Genomic DNA, 16,107 nt, shown 5'->3' with positions numbered 1-16,107 from the left:
GCCCTGGGAAGCCACTGAGGGTGTCTGGAGCTTAGGATATTTCTGAGGCTGAGTCCATCTGGGCCACTGTCACCAGTGCCCACCAACCCCAACTCCAGCCTGATGTGCTGGTCACAGTGAGGGCACAGGGGAGCTGCCATCAGAGCTCCTCATGGCTTTCATGTACCATATCCCTGGGGTGTGACTCACGCCTGGAGAGGTGAATCCAAGTTCATCTCCATGGGATTCCCCTGTGCCCAGCTTCCCGCTCCCAGCTTTCAGGGTAGGGGGGTGGGGGTGGGGAAGGGAGATGGAAAATACCTAGACTTGCTTTTACTGAATAAGTAGATTCAAATACTCTTCTTTATTTTTATAGGTTCCATGTTTGACCGTGGGAGAAGGGAGCTACAAATCCCAAGTGCCAAACATGTGACAGGCAGCAGTCCCCATCACCCAGTCCCTACCATGCCGGGACTTTATTCTGAGACTGTATCTAAATACGCCAAGCACCGTACTGGTTGCAGGCGCCTGGCCCTTCGCCAATGCCCAGGCCCTGGTGCTCCCAAGGAGGCAATGTCCTAGCATTCCTCTGATTAGTACCTAACCCCATGCTCGATCTGAGTCCTCAAGGGTTTCCTAGCCCCTCCCCCAGCCCATGCATAAGAGCCCAGCACTCTCAATGGCAGTCAGGGAAGATGAGTGGGGCATACCCTTGCCCAGAACAGGGCTGTTTTCCAGGTGTCAGAACCCGGCCCGAGTCCTTCAAAGCATGGCTCCTTCCCCTAGGCCCAGGTGGGGACTCTGTCCCTGCTGAGTGACCCAAGCCTGGCCAGGGCACAGCCTCAGCCCCCGGGGAGGCACAAGAGCATGTTTCCTTCTCTAGTTTCAAATTTTAATGGAGAACAGATGTGCACACATCTGGTTCAGCACCCCCCCCCTCCCTTCACCTTTCCAGTTCCTGAAACCCTTAGATAGAGGAGGGAGGCAGGGGAAGGGCCAGGGCCAGGAACAACAAGGGCGGGGGGGGGGGGGCTGAGCTGGGGTCCCACAGAGGCAGCAGTTGGGGTCACAGAGAGGCCCAGTCCCTCTGCCAGAGTGGGCAGACTAAACAAAGATAGAAAGGGTCTGGGCCAAGAGTCCTCGGGCCACCCCGGGGTGGGCTGGCTGCCCCCTCCCTCTGTTCGCACCCTCCCTGGCTTGGCTGGAGCACTCTTGCTACAGAAAACAGAGCCTCCTCATCCTCCCTCCTCAGACTAAGCCATCCAAGACAATGGGCCACAGGGTCCCTCCCTCAGTGACTTTCCCCTAGACTTTGGTCCCAGTTATCTGCCTCCCCACTTCTCCCCAGCCTGCTCCAAGAACCTGAGGCTTATAAACACCACACCCCAAGTCCTCACCACAGAGACCAGTAACCCCTCGATTGTTTCCCCATCCCAGATACAGGCCAGATCACCCAGGGAGCAGCCCAGACCTGCTAGAGCTGAACCTGCAAGGATGGGGCGGGGAATCTGTCTTTTTAACACATCACACAGTGCTTTTCAGATTGACCAGGTCCTCTGACTTCAAGTTTCTTAACAGCAGGCCAAGGGCTAGTGTTCTCAAGTATCAGATATAGAAACAAGCCCAGAGAGGCTATGACTTGCCTAAGGGTCACACAGGGTAGCTGAACCAGTTCTTAGCAGCTCTTGCCCAGGGTCTGTCCCCCCACCACACACACACCAGTTGGTTACCTCTGCCACACCCGACTCTGATGGCTGACAGAGCCAAGGGTGGCACACTCACCCCTCTGGCTGGAGGTCCTTGTCCCCCTGGGGCTCATCGATGTACCAGCTGTTGTAGTAGTCATCTGTTGCCCCCAAGAATGAGGTCTGGTTCCCTGCCGCCTGGGACGACATTCTTGGGCCCTTCTCCTTTGACCCCCAGACAAGAGAAAAAAAAAATCCTCTACAAATGTGAAAAGAAGCTTAAAGGGAAAAAAAGAAAATCCTAACAAAGAAACATTTCTTTTTAATCCTAAAGGTTACTTTCTTGCTTTTAGCTCTCTGAGAAAAGCCCTGGGACTGCAGGCTAGGAAGGCTGGCCCAGGAGGAGGGGAAGGGCCTCTCGTGTCCCCTCCTGTCCATTCCCGCCCCATCTTGCCCCACCCTGTAGTTATCTTAGTGTACCCCCTCAGGGTCCACGGGCTCTCACTGGAGGACCTATCTGGCTGCTGAACGGCCATCAGCTGACCTTAGCTCAGAGGACCGTTCTCAGAGATTTTCCCATTCAGCCCAAGCTGCCCATGGAGACACCTTTCCTTCTCCTCCCAGCCCACCTAGACGGACCCACAGACACAGCAGAAGGGAGGACCAGGAGGAAGGAGTGCAGAGATGAAAGGCTGGGCGGGCTTCAGGAGGCTCCATTGGGTCTGGGGGTCAGGCCCTCCCAGCTGGGTTCCCACCCCTTCTGCTCTAGGGGTCCAGCCCAAGCCTCCCTCACTTTGCCCAGGCTCTCTGGAGACCATCCCCCAGCCCCCTCTCTCACCACTTGTGCCTCAGTGATGGGGTACACAGAATCCAGACAAAGCCCCCTCCTGGGAGGAGGTCCCAGCACCGTGGTCCCCTTGCCCTGGAGGGGTGCAGCCGGGAGGGCGGCACCTGTCTGTGCATGCACACGTACCTGCCTTCAGCGCCTGCCCCGGAGCCCCCACATTTTTGCCTGCCACATTCTCAGAGTCCAGCACTGTGGCAACCCACAGATGAGGCTGGCCGGCAGATTCAGGGAGAGGGCCCCGTCCATGCCTGCTGCTGGGATTTCCATGAAGAGGGCCTCATGTGTTTCACTGGTAAAACCTTTTTGTTCCTACAACTTGATTTCACAAGAAGATAACTCACCCGCATAGGCGGAAATGAGTCCTTTAAACACGAACCAGATCCAGGGGCAGGCAAGGAGCGCCCCGCCTGCCTGCTGCTTCTCCAGAGCCCAGGGTAAGGGTTCCTCCGGTCCTCCTCCCCTGAGAAGCTGGACCCCTTGCTGCCTCCCCTCCCTCTCCCTGGCCCAGCCCGCAGGGAGGGGCAAAATGCAGACAGGCAGAGAACTGTGCTCAGCCACTGCTCCTGGGTGGGGGTTCGGGGCCCTGAAACTTAGAGGGTCCCTGTCTTTCCAAGGGGCTCAGGCCTTGTCCTGCCCAGCTAGGTATTCAGTAAAGAAGCTTAAAAAAAAAAAGAGAGAGACATTCATTTGTTGCAGGGCATGGTGCCATAAGCCTGTAATCTGTTGGCAACTAGGGAGGCTGAGGCAGAAGAGTTACAGGTTCAAGGCCAGCCTCAGCAATGTAGGAAGAACCACCTCAAAATAAAATAAAAAGGGCTGGAGGTATAGTTCAATGGTAAAGTGCCCCTGAGTTTTACTACCAGTAGACTCCCCCCCCCAAAAAAAGTGTGTTTATTCTTTCAATAGAAACGTATTGAACAGCTACTATGTGCTAATACTGTTCCCTGGGAACAGTGTTTTGGGGGGTAGAGGGCCCAGATCAGTATAAAATAGCCCTAGGCTAGGCACTGTGCCTGTAATCCCAGTGGCTTGGCTCAGGAGGCTGAAACAGGAGAATTGTGAGTTCAAAGCCAGCCTCAGGAATGGTGAGGCACTAAGCAACTCAGTGAGACCCTATCTCTAAATAAAATACAAAATAGGGCTGGGGATGTGGCTCAGTGGTTGAGTACCCCTGAGTTCAATCCCCTGAACCAGAAAAAAATAGCCTTAGGAAGAGAGGGTTGCAGAGGGAAGGCACAGGTGCCCTGGTTATATCCTGGGAAAACCAATTTGGTTGGGGAATTGGGGGTGGGAAGGATTCCTGAAGAAAATCACTTTGGGTAAAGATCAGGAGTTAGGAAAGCCAGTTGGGCTGAGGAAGGGGTGGGGCAGTCGAAAGTGTGGTCCCTACGTGGGGAAAAGCCTGAGTGAATCTCAGAGTGGGAGGCCTTGAAGTCCTCAGCGTCCCCATCCTCCCACGTTCCTGAACCAGGCCCACAAGGCAGGATTAGGGCCTGAGCTCTGGTAGACTCATTCCTCCACCTCCTTCCCAAACAGCCTCTCTTCCAGGAAAGGGGCTCTGACCTCCCTCCCGTCCCACAGAGAGATCAGCTGACTCAGAGCTGAACCTGAGCTTAATGCAGTACAGGAGACATGATGGCCCTTGGCCCTCGGATCCCAGGTTCTCAGGTGAATCATGCCTCTTCAGCCTGGGAGTGGGCTCCCTGAGGGCAGAATCCCTGCCTCTTCTTCTCTTCCTGATGCACAATGCCTGGCTGTGGGGCTCGAGGGGCTTTAGAAATTGAGATTTATAAAGCCATTGCTTGTTCTAGTGACCAACATTCAACCATGGGCCTGTCCTATTGTGCCCTGAGGTTCACCTGCTGGGCTTTCCAGAGGCCTCTGCTCAATATCAAAGCCTAACATGACCTTTACCACTCAAAGATCTGAGTTTAGGGAGCAATCAGCTCCTGTCTGAATTGGGGTTCTTTTTGGTACCCAGGATCCAACTCAGGGACACTCAACTACTGAGCCACATCCCCAGCCCTATTTTGTATTTTGTTTAGAAACAGAGTCTCACTGAGTTGCTAAGCAGCTCACCATTGCTGAGGCTAGCTTTGAACTCATGATCCTCCTGACTCAGCCTCCTGATCTGCTGGGATTACAGGTGTGCGCCATTGCGCCCAGTTCCTATCTGATCTTTAATCCCCCTCTTGATACCTCCAACAATTGGAGGTTAATTCCATAGAGAGAACGGCCCTCCCTGCCTGAGGCAGAGACATGCATTTGGCCAGAACCCTGTCCTGCCCTGGAGGGAGCCAGACTCTGTCTTTCAGGCTCATTTGTTCATTCAACAAATATGTGCCAGGTTGTATCCTTGGGGCTAATGATACAGCACAGGGCAAGTCCTGCCCCTCAAGGAACTTAACATATAATGGTAGGGGCGGGGGTGTGCTGAGAGAGAAAATAAGTCAGGGAAAGAGAAGAGAGGCAGAGAGAGAGGAGCTGGCTGTTCTGGATCAGGTGGTCAGGGAAGGCTTCACTGAGGAGATGGTATTTAGCTTGTACCTGAAGGGATGCAGGGACCCCATCAGGCTACCTGAAGGAGCTTCTGCTGAGCCTCTATCAGCATCAGGGGTGCACCAGGTTTGCCCCAGGAGAGCCCAGGCACTGTCCCTCTCCCACTTCCCTGGATCAAACCTGCTCCCCCTAAAGGACTACTGAGGACATTGCCCCTCCCTGTCCCACCTCCACAGCCCAGGTTCTCTGATACCACCTTGGTCTTCACTGGGGAGACACAGAAGTCACCTTCATGGAAGCCCTATGCAGAGGTGAGGAAAAGATGAGCTTTATCCTTCTGCCCTGATATGGGCCCAGCTGGCAGAGGACATCTTCATTGGTAGTATGGCACAACTACCGCCGGCCAGGCTGAACTGGAAATGGGAAGGAGCATGGGAAGGTAGGTGGGGTAGGAAATGCCAGTTGGTAAGGTAGCCTACCTGAGTTTGAGCCCTGGAGCTGGCCCTGAGGCTCCCTTCTCAGGTCATGGCCCCACCTCTGTCTGCTCCAGCCTACAGATTCTTCTGTTGTGGGTTCTCCTCCCCAAAGCCCCCACCCCCTGCCCTCAGTGACTTCATGGCCCAAGAATGTGTATCCAGCACATCAGATACTGGTTATAGCAAGCAGATCAAAGCCACAGAGGCTGGCTGTGACTTCATAGCCTTTCGACCCACCTGGCCTCCAGCTCCCACACCCACTCTGGCAGGGGCATGGGATAGATCATGGGTAATGGGTGGCTACACAGCTTCAGCTTGATAAAGACCCCATTTCTTGAGCCCAAAGTAATTCTTCAGCCTGGGGGCAGAACAGCTTGGAGCTCGGGAATGCTTGGAGCTGCAAATGAGAGGGCTGGCTGGCTCTGAGATGAATGGAAAGAGGTCATCTGGCCAGCCTACAGGAGAAGCACTGGGGACAGGAAAAGGGTAAGATGCACCACTGAAGGATTTCTCCAAAGGCCCGGGGAGCAGAGCCCAGGGCCTGCCCTCAGGGGTGGGTTGCACAGGAACATTGGTACCCAGGAGAATCCGAGGCCAGCCTTGCCATCAGGAGAGGAGAGGCTGCAGAGCAGAGGAACTCGGAGACAGAACTGTAGAGGCCCAGAGAGGGAGGAAGAGAGAGGAAGGTGACAGCTTGCATGATCTTGGGGGCTTCCTGGAGGAAGGGCGTGGAGCAAAACCCTGAGGCCAGAGAGGGCCAGGAATGGTAGCAAGAATGAAGTCTGTCTTAGGAGAGCCAGAAGAGGCAGGGGAGAGGCCTGGAGAGAGTCCTTCAGAGGTAAGGGGAGGGCTGGCCTCCTGCTGAGACCAGCAATGGGCCCCTGTGGGCATACTCAGATGGAGCTGATGTCAATGTCCCAGGAGTAGCTAGGGCCAGCAGGACTCAGGGTGGACTTGGATGGGGGTGGTTAAGCCCTGCCCACTGTGGGAGGAAGTCCAAACTTCTGGACTATGAGCCCATGAAGGTCATCTGCCACCTTGGCCTGGCACAGAGCTGCCCTGCCCTTTGGGCTGGAGTTGGCCTGTGAAGGCCTTGGGACCTGGCTTCCTTCCTCTCCATGTTTTTGTTCAAGTTGATTAAACCTGAGGAATGTTTGTGTCAAGGAACAGAGGCCTGCGTGCCTGCCTTCAGCTGGCTGTGGTTATCAAAATCTTCAAAGGGCAAAATGCTAAGATTAGAAGGAGCTAAGAGTTGTGTGGAAGGAATAGAGAAGGCCAGTAGCATCCCCACAACCTCAGAAACACCCCCCAAGAGCCCCAGGTCTCCAGGACCCCTCCAGAATCTCATCAACATTCCCTGAATTTCAATAATGTCACCAGAACCCCAGAACTTTAGTATTGCACCCAAGAGCTCTCAGAAGTCCCTAAACACAACAGAATACCTTAGGAACTCAAGCACACTCCAAGGACCCTCAGACACTGCCAAAGCAAGTGCAGGTTGCTGTGAAATGGCCCAAACCACAGTAAGCAGCTGCAGGAAACAAGAGACCTCCCCCATGGCTCCCCACCCTCCTGTCCCTTGGCTGTGAGTCCAACAGCATACCCCAAAGTCCTATGACACCCAAGCCCCAGCAACATCCCAATCCCACAGCACAGCAGAGAGGGCCCAAAGGGCGCTTCAACCTAACAGGGGGACTGGCCTGGGCCCGCCTGGGCAGCCTGGTGCCCTGAGGGCACATGGGTGAGCACTCAAGGCTGAGTAAAGCTCAGGAACTCAGGGACCTCAGAGTCTGCTCATATGGACCATAGCACACTCTTATAATATGCATGCGCGTGCGTGCGCACACACACACACACACACACACACACACACACACACACGGAAAGGTATCCAGCACACATAGGGACTTTAGCTAGCCTGGGATTACAAGCAGTGGGCTGGAAAGCAGTGTTATTGACTGTCAAGCTCAAGAGAGGAAGAGTGCTGGGTGCCTATGATCCCAGAGACTGGGATGGCTGAGGCAGGAAGACTGCAAGTTTGAGGCCAGCCTCAGCCACTTAGCAAGACCCTGTCTCAAAATAAATAAATAAATAAAATGATTGGGGGTGTAGCTCAGTGGTAGAGCACCTGGGATTGTGTGTGTGTGTGTGTGTGTGTGTGTGTGTGTGTGTGTATGTGAGAGAGAGAAAGAGAGAAGAGAGAGGGAGGGAGGGAGGGAGAAGAGTGTGAGTGGCTCTGGACCTCCTCCCTCTCCTCTGCCATGCATGAGAGGCAGAGCATCATGCGGTACATAAGCCCTTCCTGGGACTGCTGTTGCCCTCACCAGTCGCATCACCCTAACATGAGGGACTTAGGCCAGGCCGCTGTGGTGGGAGTGTGGACCTGGTGAGCAGGAGGAAGAGGCAGCTGCTGTTCTGGGGAGCAGCACATTCTTCCCCTTCCAGAGGGCTGGGCTAGAACTAACTTGGAGGAGGGAATGCAGGGAGGCAGGTTTCAGCTCAGTTCTTACCCTCACAGAGTAGTAAGCCTCCCTTCAGGTCCTATGACCTGAAGCAATCACAGAAGCAATGGAGAAAAGGCCGAGCTGGGTGCAGGTGGTGTTCGCCTATAGGCCCAGCTGAGGCAGGAGCATCACCTAAGCCCAGGAGTTCAAGCCTGGACAACATAGCAAGACCCTGTCTCAAAACAACAACAACAACAACAAAGTGGCTGGTGACACCCAGGAGCTACAGAGGGTTTTCTGCCTTCAGAGGTAGACAGGCCAAAGGCCCTGAAGATTCCCCAGCTGTAAGAGGCCCAGATTCTCCTTTCCCAGCACACCTTCCCTAGGGGGGACCACCATGGTCTGGCCTTGAGGAGTAGGCTTCATGCTGGACACTGCCCTCAGGGTGGGGCTCTCCATAAACCTCCTGCCCACAAGCAGTCAGGCTCTACTCAGATGTGACTTGTGCTATCCCCCTGCCCTGTGGAGCCCCTACTGATTCCCCAGTGGTGCCTGAGGACAGCCATCCCCTGATCCCTTAGAATGCCAGCCCTCCTGATCCTGCCCCTCCAGCCTTCAAGCCTCAGTTCATGCTCCATCCCAATGCCACCCCTTCTCCCTGCTCCCCCACCTGTCCCCATCCTACCTGGCCTTCCAGGCCTGCTCCAGTCCCACCTCTTCCAGTTGTGTCTTGACCTCTCCCTTCTGTTTCTCTTCTTCTTTTGCTGATCACTCTGGGGAGACTCCAGGGTGCTCCCTCAACAACTGGTACCTCCTCTGAGACCCTCTGGGACCCTGAGAGGATGGCTGGTTGTGTGGGCTCAGCAGTTGGCCCTGAGCAGGGTCCCCAGCACCTGCTTTAAAAGGTGCTTGATCTCCTCCTCCCCCACCCGGAAGGCAGCCCCCTCCTTCCCAACACTGGCCCTGCCCCTCCTCCTGCCCCCCAGACCTCCAGCCTGCCATTCCAGGATCACAGAAGCCCACCCCACCCCCTTCTCTGGCTGCAAAGGGGCCCCACACAGCACACAGGGCAGCTTGTCTCCAGCAGTGGAGCCTCTCCGCCCCTCAAACCATTTGCCCGAAACTTGATCTCTTTGGCCCTCAGAGTCACCTCAGTGGAGAAGCCTGCACAGAGCTTTGAAGGCTGAGTTTCCCCAGCTGTGGTGGATGGGCTCAGGAACCCCCTGCCTCCCCTCATTTGTCACCATCCATCACTCCCAGGGGGCCATCACCTGATGAATTGCACTGAGCCCAGCCACCAACTCAGCTTTTAATAACCGATCAGCATCCTGCTGCTCCCCAGCTGGGCCAAGGGCCCTGACCAGAGTTGGGAGGGGGACTGGGGGTGGTGGCATCACACTTTTAGGTGGCTTGGGGTTGGAATTCAGGTCTAATCCATCTCAGGGGGAAGCCAAAAAGGCTCCTCAGAGAGTTCTCTCTTCCAATCCTCATAGAGAGGCTCCAGCTCTGGGGTCCTGCTCATCATCCCCAGCACATTTCTGCAAACTCCAAAGTTGCAGGGACAGCCAAGCCTGACCCCTCAGCACATGAGCAGGATTCACAATGCTCCTCGCTCTTCCTCCTAGAGGGGGCGCCCTGCAGGGATGGCAAACAGGACTGGAAAAGGAAAACAGGAGCTCAAAGGGTATCAAAACCTGTGCTGTGGCAGGCGGGAGAGGAGGGATGGATAAAGGCCAGGACAAGAAGGGGGTTCTAAATTCTCAAGAGAAGGGAACTGGGGAGGGGGGTCTCTTCCTCTTTGAGGATAAAGGCAATGCAGTCAATAAAAGTGTTGGGCAGTCCAGAGGCTCAGGCCTTGGGATGTGGGCCTGGCTTCCAATGCTGGTGAAGACCCAGGATGTGAGGGCACAGGGGCAAGAATGGTGCCAGGATGGGCAGCTGGCAGCAGGAGAGAGAGGCAGGGAGGAAAAGCACCCTCCCTGCAGCCCAAGCTAAGTTAGAGAAGTGGTGAGCCAGCTCTGGCCTGCCCTCCATCTTCCTCATGCTGAATTGCCATAGGAAGAAAGGATAATACCCACGCAGAGAGCCAGGCATGATAGCCCACACTTGTAATTCCAGCAGCCCTTGGAGGCTGAAGCAGAAGGATCTCAAGTTTGAGGCCAGCCTCAGCAACTTAGCGAGACCCTGTCTCAAAATTTAAATTTTTTTAAAAAGGACTGGAGATGTATGTAGCTCAGTGGTAAAGCACTCCTGGGTTTCATGCCTAGTAACACCCCTCTCCCCCCAAAAATAAAGAACTGAAGAAGAAAGAAACAAAAGACCCACACAGAGAGAGAAGTAACCTCTGGCTCACTTTTAGGAATCCATTCCCAAGAACAGCTTACATAGATAGGCAGTCAAGATGCCCAAGGCTAAATGTAATAGGAAAAAAAAATTGACAATAAACCCCTATTATTAATCAATAAAGCTTTTTAAAGTTTTTTTGTTGTCATTGTTTTGTTTTGTTTGTTTGGTGTTTGAGCATGCTAGGCAAGCACACATGCTCCCAGGCCCCATCCATCAGCTTAGATAAAGCTATATAGTGAAGAACTATTTCTTTGGGTTTTTGTTGTTGTTTGTTTATTGGCACTAGGGATTGATGCAGGGGTGCTTAACCATTGAGCCACATTCCCAGCTCTTTCTTTCTTTCTTTTTTTTTTAATATTTTTTTAGTTGTTAATGTGGACCTTTATTTTAATCATTTATTTATATGCAGTGCTGAGAATCGAACCCAGTGCCTCACAAATGCAAGGGAAGCACTCTACCACTGAGCCACAACCCCAGCCCCCCAACCCCACTCTTTTTTAAATTTTGAGATAGTCTTGCTAAGTTGCTTAAGTTGTTCGTTGTTTTTATTTTGGTACCAGTGATTAAACCCAGGGGCACTTAACCACTGAGCCACATCCTCAGTCCTTTTTTTTTTTTTTTAATTTTGAGACAGAGTCCTGATAGATTTCTTGGAATCTCACTAAATTGCTGAGGCTGGCTTTGAACCTATGATCCTCCTATCTCAGCTTCCTGAGTCGCTGGGATTACAGGCATGAGCCACTGTGCCCAGTGTAAGGCTGGTTTTGAACTTTTGATCCTTTTACTTTGGCCTCCTAAACTGCTAAGATTACAGGCCTACACCACCAGCCAGCATGGAGTACTATTTCACTATTTAAAAAGAACAAGGTATTTCCTGATGGTGGAACTTCCAAGATATACTGCCAAGTAACAGTAACACAGTAACCAAGAAAGCTAGTTGTTGAACAATACATGAGTCGCAATCCCATTTTATGCTTCCACTGGGTAGACATTTGTGTGTGCCTGTGTGTGTGAGAGTGTGTGTGTCTATGTGTAGATATAAAAAGTGAATCTGGCAGACATGCAGCAAACTGTTGGCAGTGGTCACACTTGAGGGAGGGGTGAGTTTGACAGAGAGAAGGGGAGTTTCACTTGTTTGGAATGTGTATTTTAGAACATGCATTGCATATGTAATTTTTTTTAAATAAGTAAAAGGAAACTGTAAGTCTCTGTTGAAGGTTAATGTGAGGACAAATCTGCGAAAGCATCACTGAGCTGTGTAAATGGATTCCATCCCTAGCCTCCCTCAAAGTTAGATTCCACCCTAAGATACAGACTAAGCACTGGCCAATGGGATGGGAAAAGAAGTTTTAACCAGGCATGGTGTCATGCCTGTAATCCTAGCAGCTTGGGAGGCTGAGGCAGGAGGATCGTAGGTTCAAAGCCAGCCTCAGCAATTTAGTGAGACTCTAAGCAACCTAGTGAGACCCTGTCTCAAAATTAAGAAAAAAAAAAGGACTGGGGTTGTGGCTCAGTGGTTAAATGCCCCTGGGTTTAATCCCTGGTATCAAAAAAAAAAAAAAAAAAAAAAAAAAGAAAAAAAGAAAAAAAGAAAAGAAAAGAAAGAAACAAAAAGAAAGAAAGAAAGTCAGTTTTGAGCTTAATTCTTGGGATGTGTTCTTTAAAAGAGAGGTGCTTTCTTTACCCCTTGCTCCTTCAGGCTGGGTGAAATGCTGTTGCGATGGCTAGATCTTGAGAAGCCATATTGGACTATGATGCAAAGGTCCTAAGTTCAGTAGGATGGACAGTAAGTTAGCTGCAAAGACAGAGCCTGAGCTAAGGTCACATCATAAGGCCGCAGGAGACCTCAGAGTCTCCTACTGCACACAATATTCCATCACAGCCAAAGGAAACTTAAGCCCAGAGAGATCACATGATGTGCCAGGTCAGCGACTGAGCTAGAAGTTTTTCCAGAGATTGTTACCCCTACACCACCCCCACCCCACTCCCCTCACTCCTCGCTACTCTTTCCCCAGAAACCTCGCTTCCTAGTACTTGGACTATGTTCTGCTCTCTGGAAGCCCCCCACCACCACCACCGCCTCAGTTGGTTAATCTAAATGCAAGGCCTGGTGCACCTGTCAGCAGAACCTCACCCAGGGCACTCACTGTGGGTCTGTATGTCTATCTTTCCTATTTGGCTTCTTTTTGTCTCATTGTCCTTCTGTCTGCCTATCTGTCCCTGTCCATCAATCTCTCTTTACATCCCTATTATTGTCACTCTGTCTCACCCTCTCTAACTCAGTCTGTCTCCTATCTTTCTGTCTCTCCTTCTCTCTCTGTCTCATTCTTTCCTAATTATGTCTCTCTCTCCCTAGCCCCCCACCCCTGTGGCTATAAAGTTTGTCTCTTTCCTCTAAAAGGTTTCAGGCAGTGCCTTTTCTAAGCCAGCTTCCGCCCTGCCTAAGTCTGAGCTTTTGCCTGACCAGGGCTGACCCTGCTGAGTCCTGCTCTACCTCTTACCTGCTTTGTCTGTCCCGGGCACTACTGGTGATCACGAGGGAGGACTGGTGTCTGTCTCCAGCCCCCAGAGTCTGCAGGACTCAAGCCAGTGGAATACCACCGTCTGGGGGTGAGTCCTGGGAGCCTGCTGTAGGAGGCGGACAGCTGGGCAAGCAGAGGCAAAGGCCAGTCCTGCTGGAGCTGCCAATGAGGCCACCCCCACCTCCTGCCACCCCTGGAACTTCAGGTGCTCTGAGGCAAGACTGGCCAAGGGTGGGAGGTGTCGGGGCAAGCCCAGGGGTCACCCGGGGGGCCCTAGCTCCCCTCCTCCAGTTTCTGCTCAGCTAAAGCCAGGGCAGAGGGCTTTGGGGAGGCCTGGGCTGCTCCACAGAGCCTGGCGTAGAACATCAGGAGGGAGGGCAGGGTGTGCAGCCTGAGTGGGCCTGAGGCATAGGGGCAGGATCACAAATGCCATTTATGGGGACAGTTTATAGGCTCTCTGTGGAGAGAGGAGACAAGGCTTCTAATTTTGTCTTTACCATTTACAATCTAAACGACAACCACAATCGTTCCCTGCTCTGGATCTCAGTTTCCCCATCTGTGCAGTGGAGAGAGAAGGCTGCCATGCTCCACTATGCCAGCCTGAGTCTGTGATTCTGTCACCCCCACAAGCCTGGGTGCTTGGATCTGAAGGGAGTGGGACAGGACCTACAAGGCGGGGGAGCTGCAGGAGCAGCCCAGGGGCTGCAGGCCCGCGTTCCACTTTGTGGAACAGCGATGACCGCCTCAGCCCATGGGCCTGAAGACCTGAGTCCACCGGTCACCACCCACCTGTTCTCTCAAGACTCTGTCTTCTTCTGTGGCAGGAGATGATGGTCACAGCCCCAGGTCCTGGTAGGATCCAGAGGACTCACAGATGTCCCTGCTTTACCGGGAAGACTCAGCTCTGAGCAGAGGCAGGGTGGGTGGGCAGGGAGGGAGCTGGAGGTGGATGCTTGAGGATGGGTGTCCAAGAGCCCTAAGGACCCTGGGGAGTGTTGGGGGAGGGGTAGGCTGAAAGGAGCCATTGTGGGAAACAGGAAGAGGGACTCTGGGGTGGGCTAATTACAGGCCCAGGCTCTTCTAGACAAAGCCAGCCGCTTCTAAGTGGCCATTCTTTAGGGGAAAAAAGAAGAGTCCAAGGCCCCATTAAATCACTCATGCTGGGGCTGCAGAAGGTGGCTTGGAAGTCAGCCTTCCAGGGCTGCTCCCCCACCCACCCCACTCCCTCCCAACTCTTTGGGGTCGGGGGCAGCCAGGCCCTGCCACCCAGAGCAGCCTTGTCTGGAGTTTAAACCTTTGGAAAACTGCCAGAGGCAAAACCAAGGAGATATCTAGGAGTAGGAAGAATTCTGGGGTTAGGGACTAGGACTAGGAACGGGCTCTGCGCTCTGCACTGCTGGGCTCAGTTTCTTCAGCTGTAAAATGGGAGAGTCATCCAGCCCTGCCATGCTAAAATTCACTGAGCTTTCCAGACTTTCTCTGCAGAACTAAGGCCAGGTCTAGAGAAGCCTTAGCACCAGAATCCCCTGCCTCCTCTGTTTACCCCCCTCTCTGCTTCCCTCCTTTCTGGGTACCAGCTTGCCTACGGAGGCCTCAAGATGCCTCTATCTGAAGCCAAGTTTGACTCAAAAGCCCAAATGGTTTTTGCTTCTCATGGATAAAATCCAAATGAAACAACCAAAACCAGAAGCTGAGTTGGGTGTTTTTATTCATTCATTCATTCATTCATTCATTCATTCATTCCATAATGCTTTAACCATTCCCAGCCACCCATCTGTTGCCCAGACCTGTCCTGGGCACATGTATGTGATTCCTGAAAAAATGTTCAGTTGAGGGTGAACAGGTCAACGCGCAAGACAGGAAAGGAAGAGGGCCAAGTTGCTCACCCGGGTGGTAGGTAGAAATTTTACCAGTCTACAAGGAGGAGGAAGTTGCTCCAAATAGAGCTGACAGTTTTGGCAGGGGAAACCACAGCAGCAAGGGAAGGAGGTGAGCAAGAGCAAAAGTCACTTCTCCAGGGCATGAAATAAGCCAGTCACAAAAAGACACATACCATATGGTTCCACCTATATAAGTACCTGGAGCAGTCATTCATAGCACAGAAAGTGGAAGGATGGTGGCCAGGGGCTAGGGAATGAGAAGGGGCATAGAGTTTCTGTTTTACAAGATGAAAAGAGTTCTGGAGGTGCTTGGCACAACAAGGCAAAATGTACTTAGCACTCTGAATATTTAAAAATGGTAAGATGATAATTTTTTTTTTTTGTACCAGAGATTGAACCCAAGGGCACTTAAGCACTGAGCCACATCCCCAGCCCTTTTTGTATTTTATTTAGAGACAGGGTCTTGTTAAGATGCTGAGGCTAATTTTGAACTTGCCTCAACCTCCCAAGGTGCTGAGATTACAGGTGTATACCACCGTGCTGGCCAAGATGGTTAATTTTATGGTCTGTTATTTCACCATTTTTTCTTTAAAGGTAACCATACACACACACACACACACACACACACACACACACACACAAAGTGAGCCTTGCCTGGGGACGTAGTGCAGGAGAGGAGGCCAGAAATGAGATAGGGGTAAAGAAGTCAGATGGCAGAGGGCCTTAAGATCTTGAGAAGGCCAATATAGCCATCTCAGTGGCTTTTTAGAAAGTTGGAGAGAGAAAGGAAGGGGAAGGGGGAAAGGGGCATGTTGAAGGGACTCAGAAACAGACTGGGGAAGACATGGCTCTGTGCATCAGATTTGGTCCAGGGCACAGGGCTGGGGTGCAGTGCACAGAGGTTGGCCCTCAAGCCAAAGGTACTGATGTCCATCTTGTAACATCTCTGGGGGGCACTTCAAACATGCAAGGGAAGAGAGCTGCTTTTACTGAGTCACTAAGCTCTAGGACCATGGCTGCCCATGCATAACTACTGGGGCAAAGGCTTCTAAGTAGCCTCTGCCACTCACCTTCTCCACCAAATGGCCATGTTGTGGCCCTTCCCCATTTCACTTACAGAGTTTCAGACCACCAGAGCAGAGGGATGACTTATCCACCCACTCCCACCCATAGTGCAGAAGAGGGCACTCACACCCAGACGAAGAGATTTACTGAAATTCACCTTCAGGGTAGGTCACTAGAATTCTTTGCCTCAGTTTCTCCTGGAATCTGAAGAAGTTTAATCATTATGAAGGAAGCCTGCTACGTATACTGGGATCCTTAGATGGGCTGGCTAATACATCTTTAGATTGGCATCCTTTGCTCTATGAAATGATGCATGCCAGTCAACATAATTCAATCCAAATAAACTTTTAAGAGTGCAATCCAA

At 52.4% G+C, this 16,107-nt stretch overlaps 1 protein-coding gene across 2 annotated transcripts in view; it reads right to left on the bottom strand.

Annotated features, from left to right (window-relative positions):
• STRA6 (signaling receptor and transporter of retinol STRA6) overlaps nucleotides 1–13,646 on the bottom strand; it is a 32,863-nt gene extending 19,217 nt beyond the window's left edge. The window contains exons 1-2 of one of the 2 annotated variants that reach the window (XM_081288817.1): nucleotides 13,588–13,646; nucleotides 1,762–1,889 (exon numbers count right to left, since the gene is read on the bottom strand). In XM_081288817.1, the coding sequence (XP_081144943.1) occupies nucleotides 1,762–1,874 (113 nt within the window). In that variant the 5' untranslated portion in view covers nucleotides 1,875–1,889; nucleotides 13,588–13,646. Of the gene's footprint in view, nucleotides 1–1,761; nucleotides 1,890–8,615; nucleotides 8,724–13,587 lie in introns of those variants that run through there. The other variant, XM_081288816.1, reaches the window with a different exon arrangement.
• Between the last annotated feature and the right edge of the window lie 2,461 nt (nucleotides 13,647–16,107).

Source organism: Spermophilus citellus (genome assembly GCF_964194105.1).
Source record: "Spermophilus citellus genome assembly, chromosome: 4".
NCBI lineage: Eukaryota > Metazoa > Chordata > Mammalia > Rodentia > Sciuridae > Spermophilus > Spermophilus citellus.
This window is presented reverse-complemented; position numbering and strand designations above follow the sequence as displayed.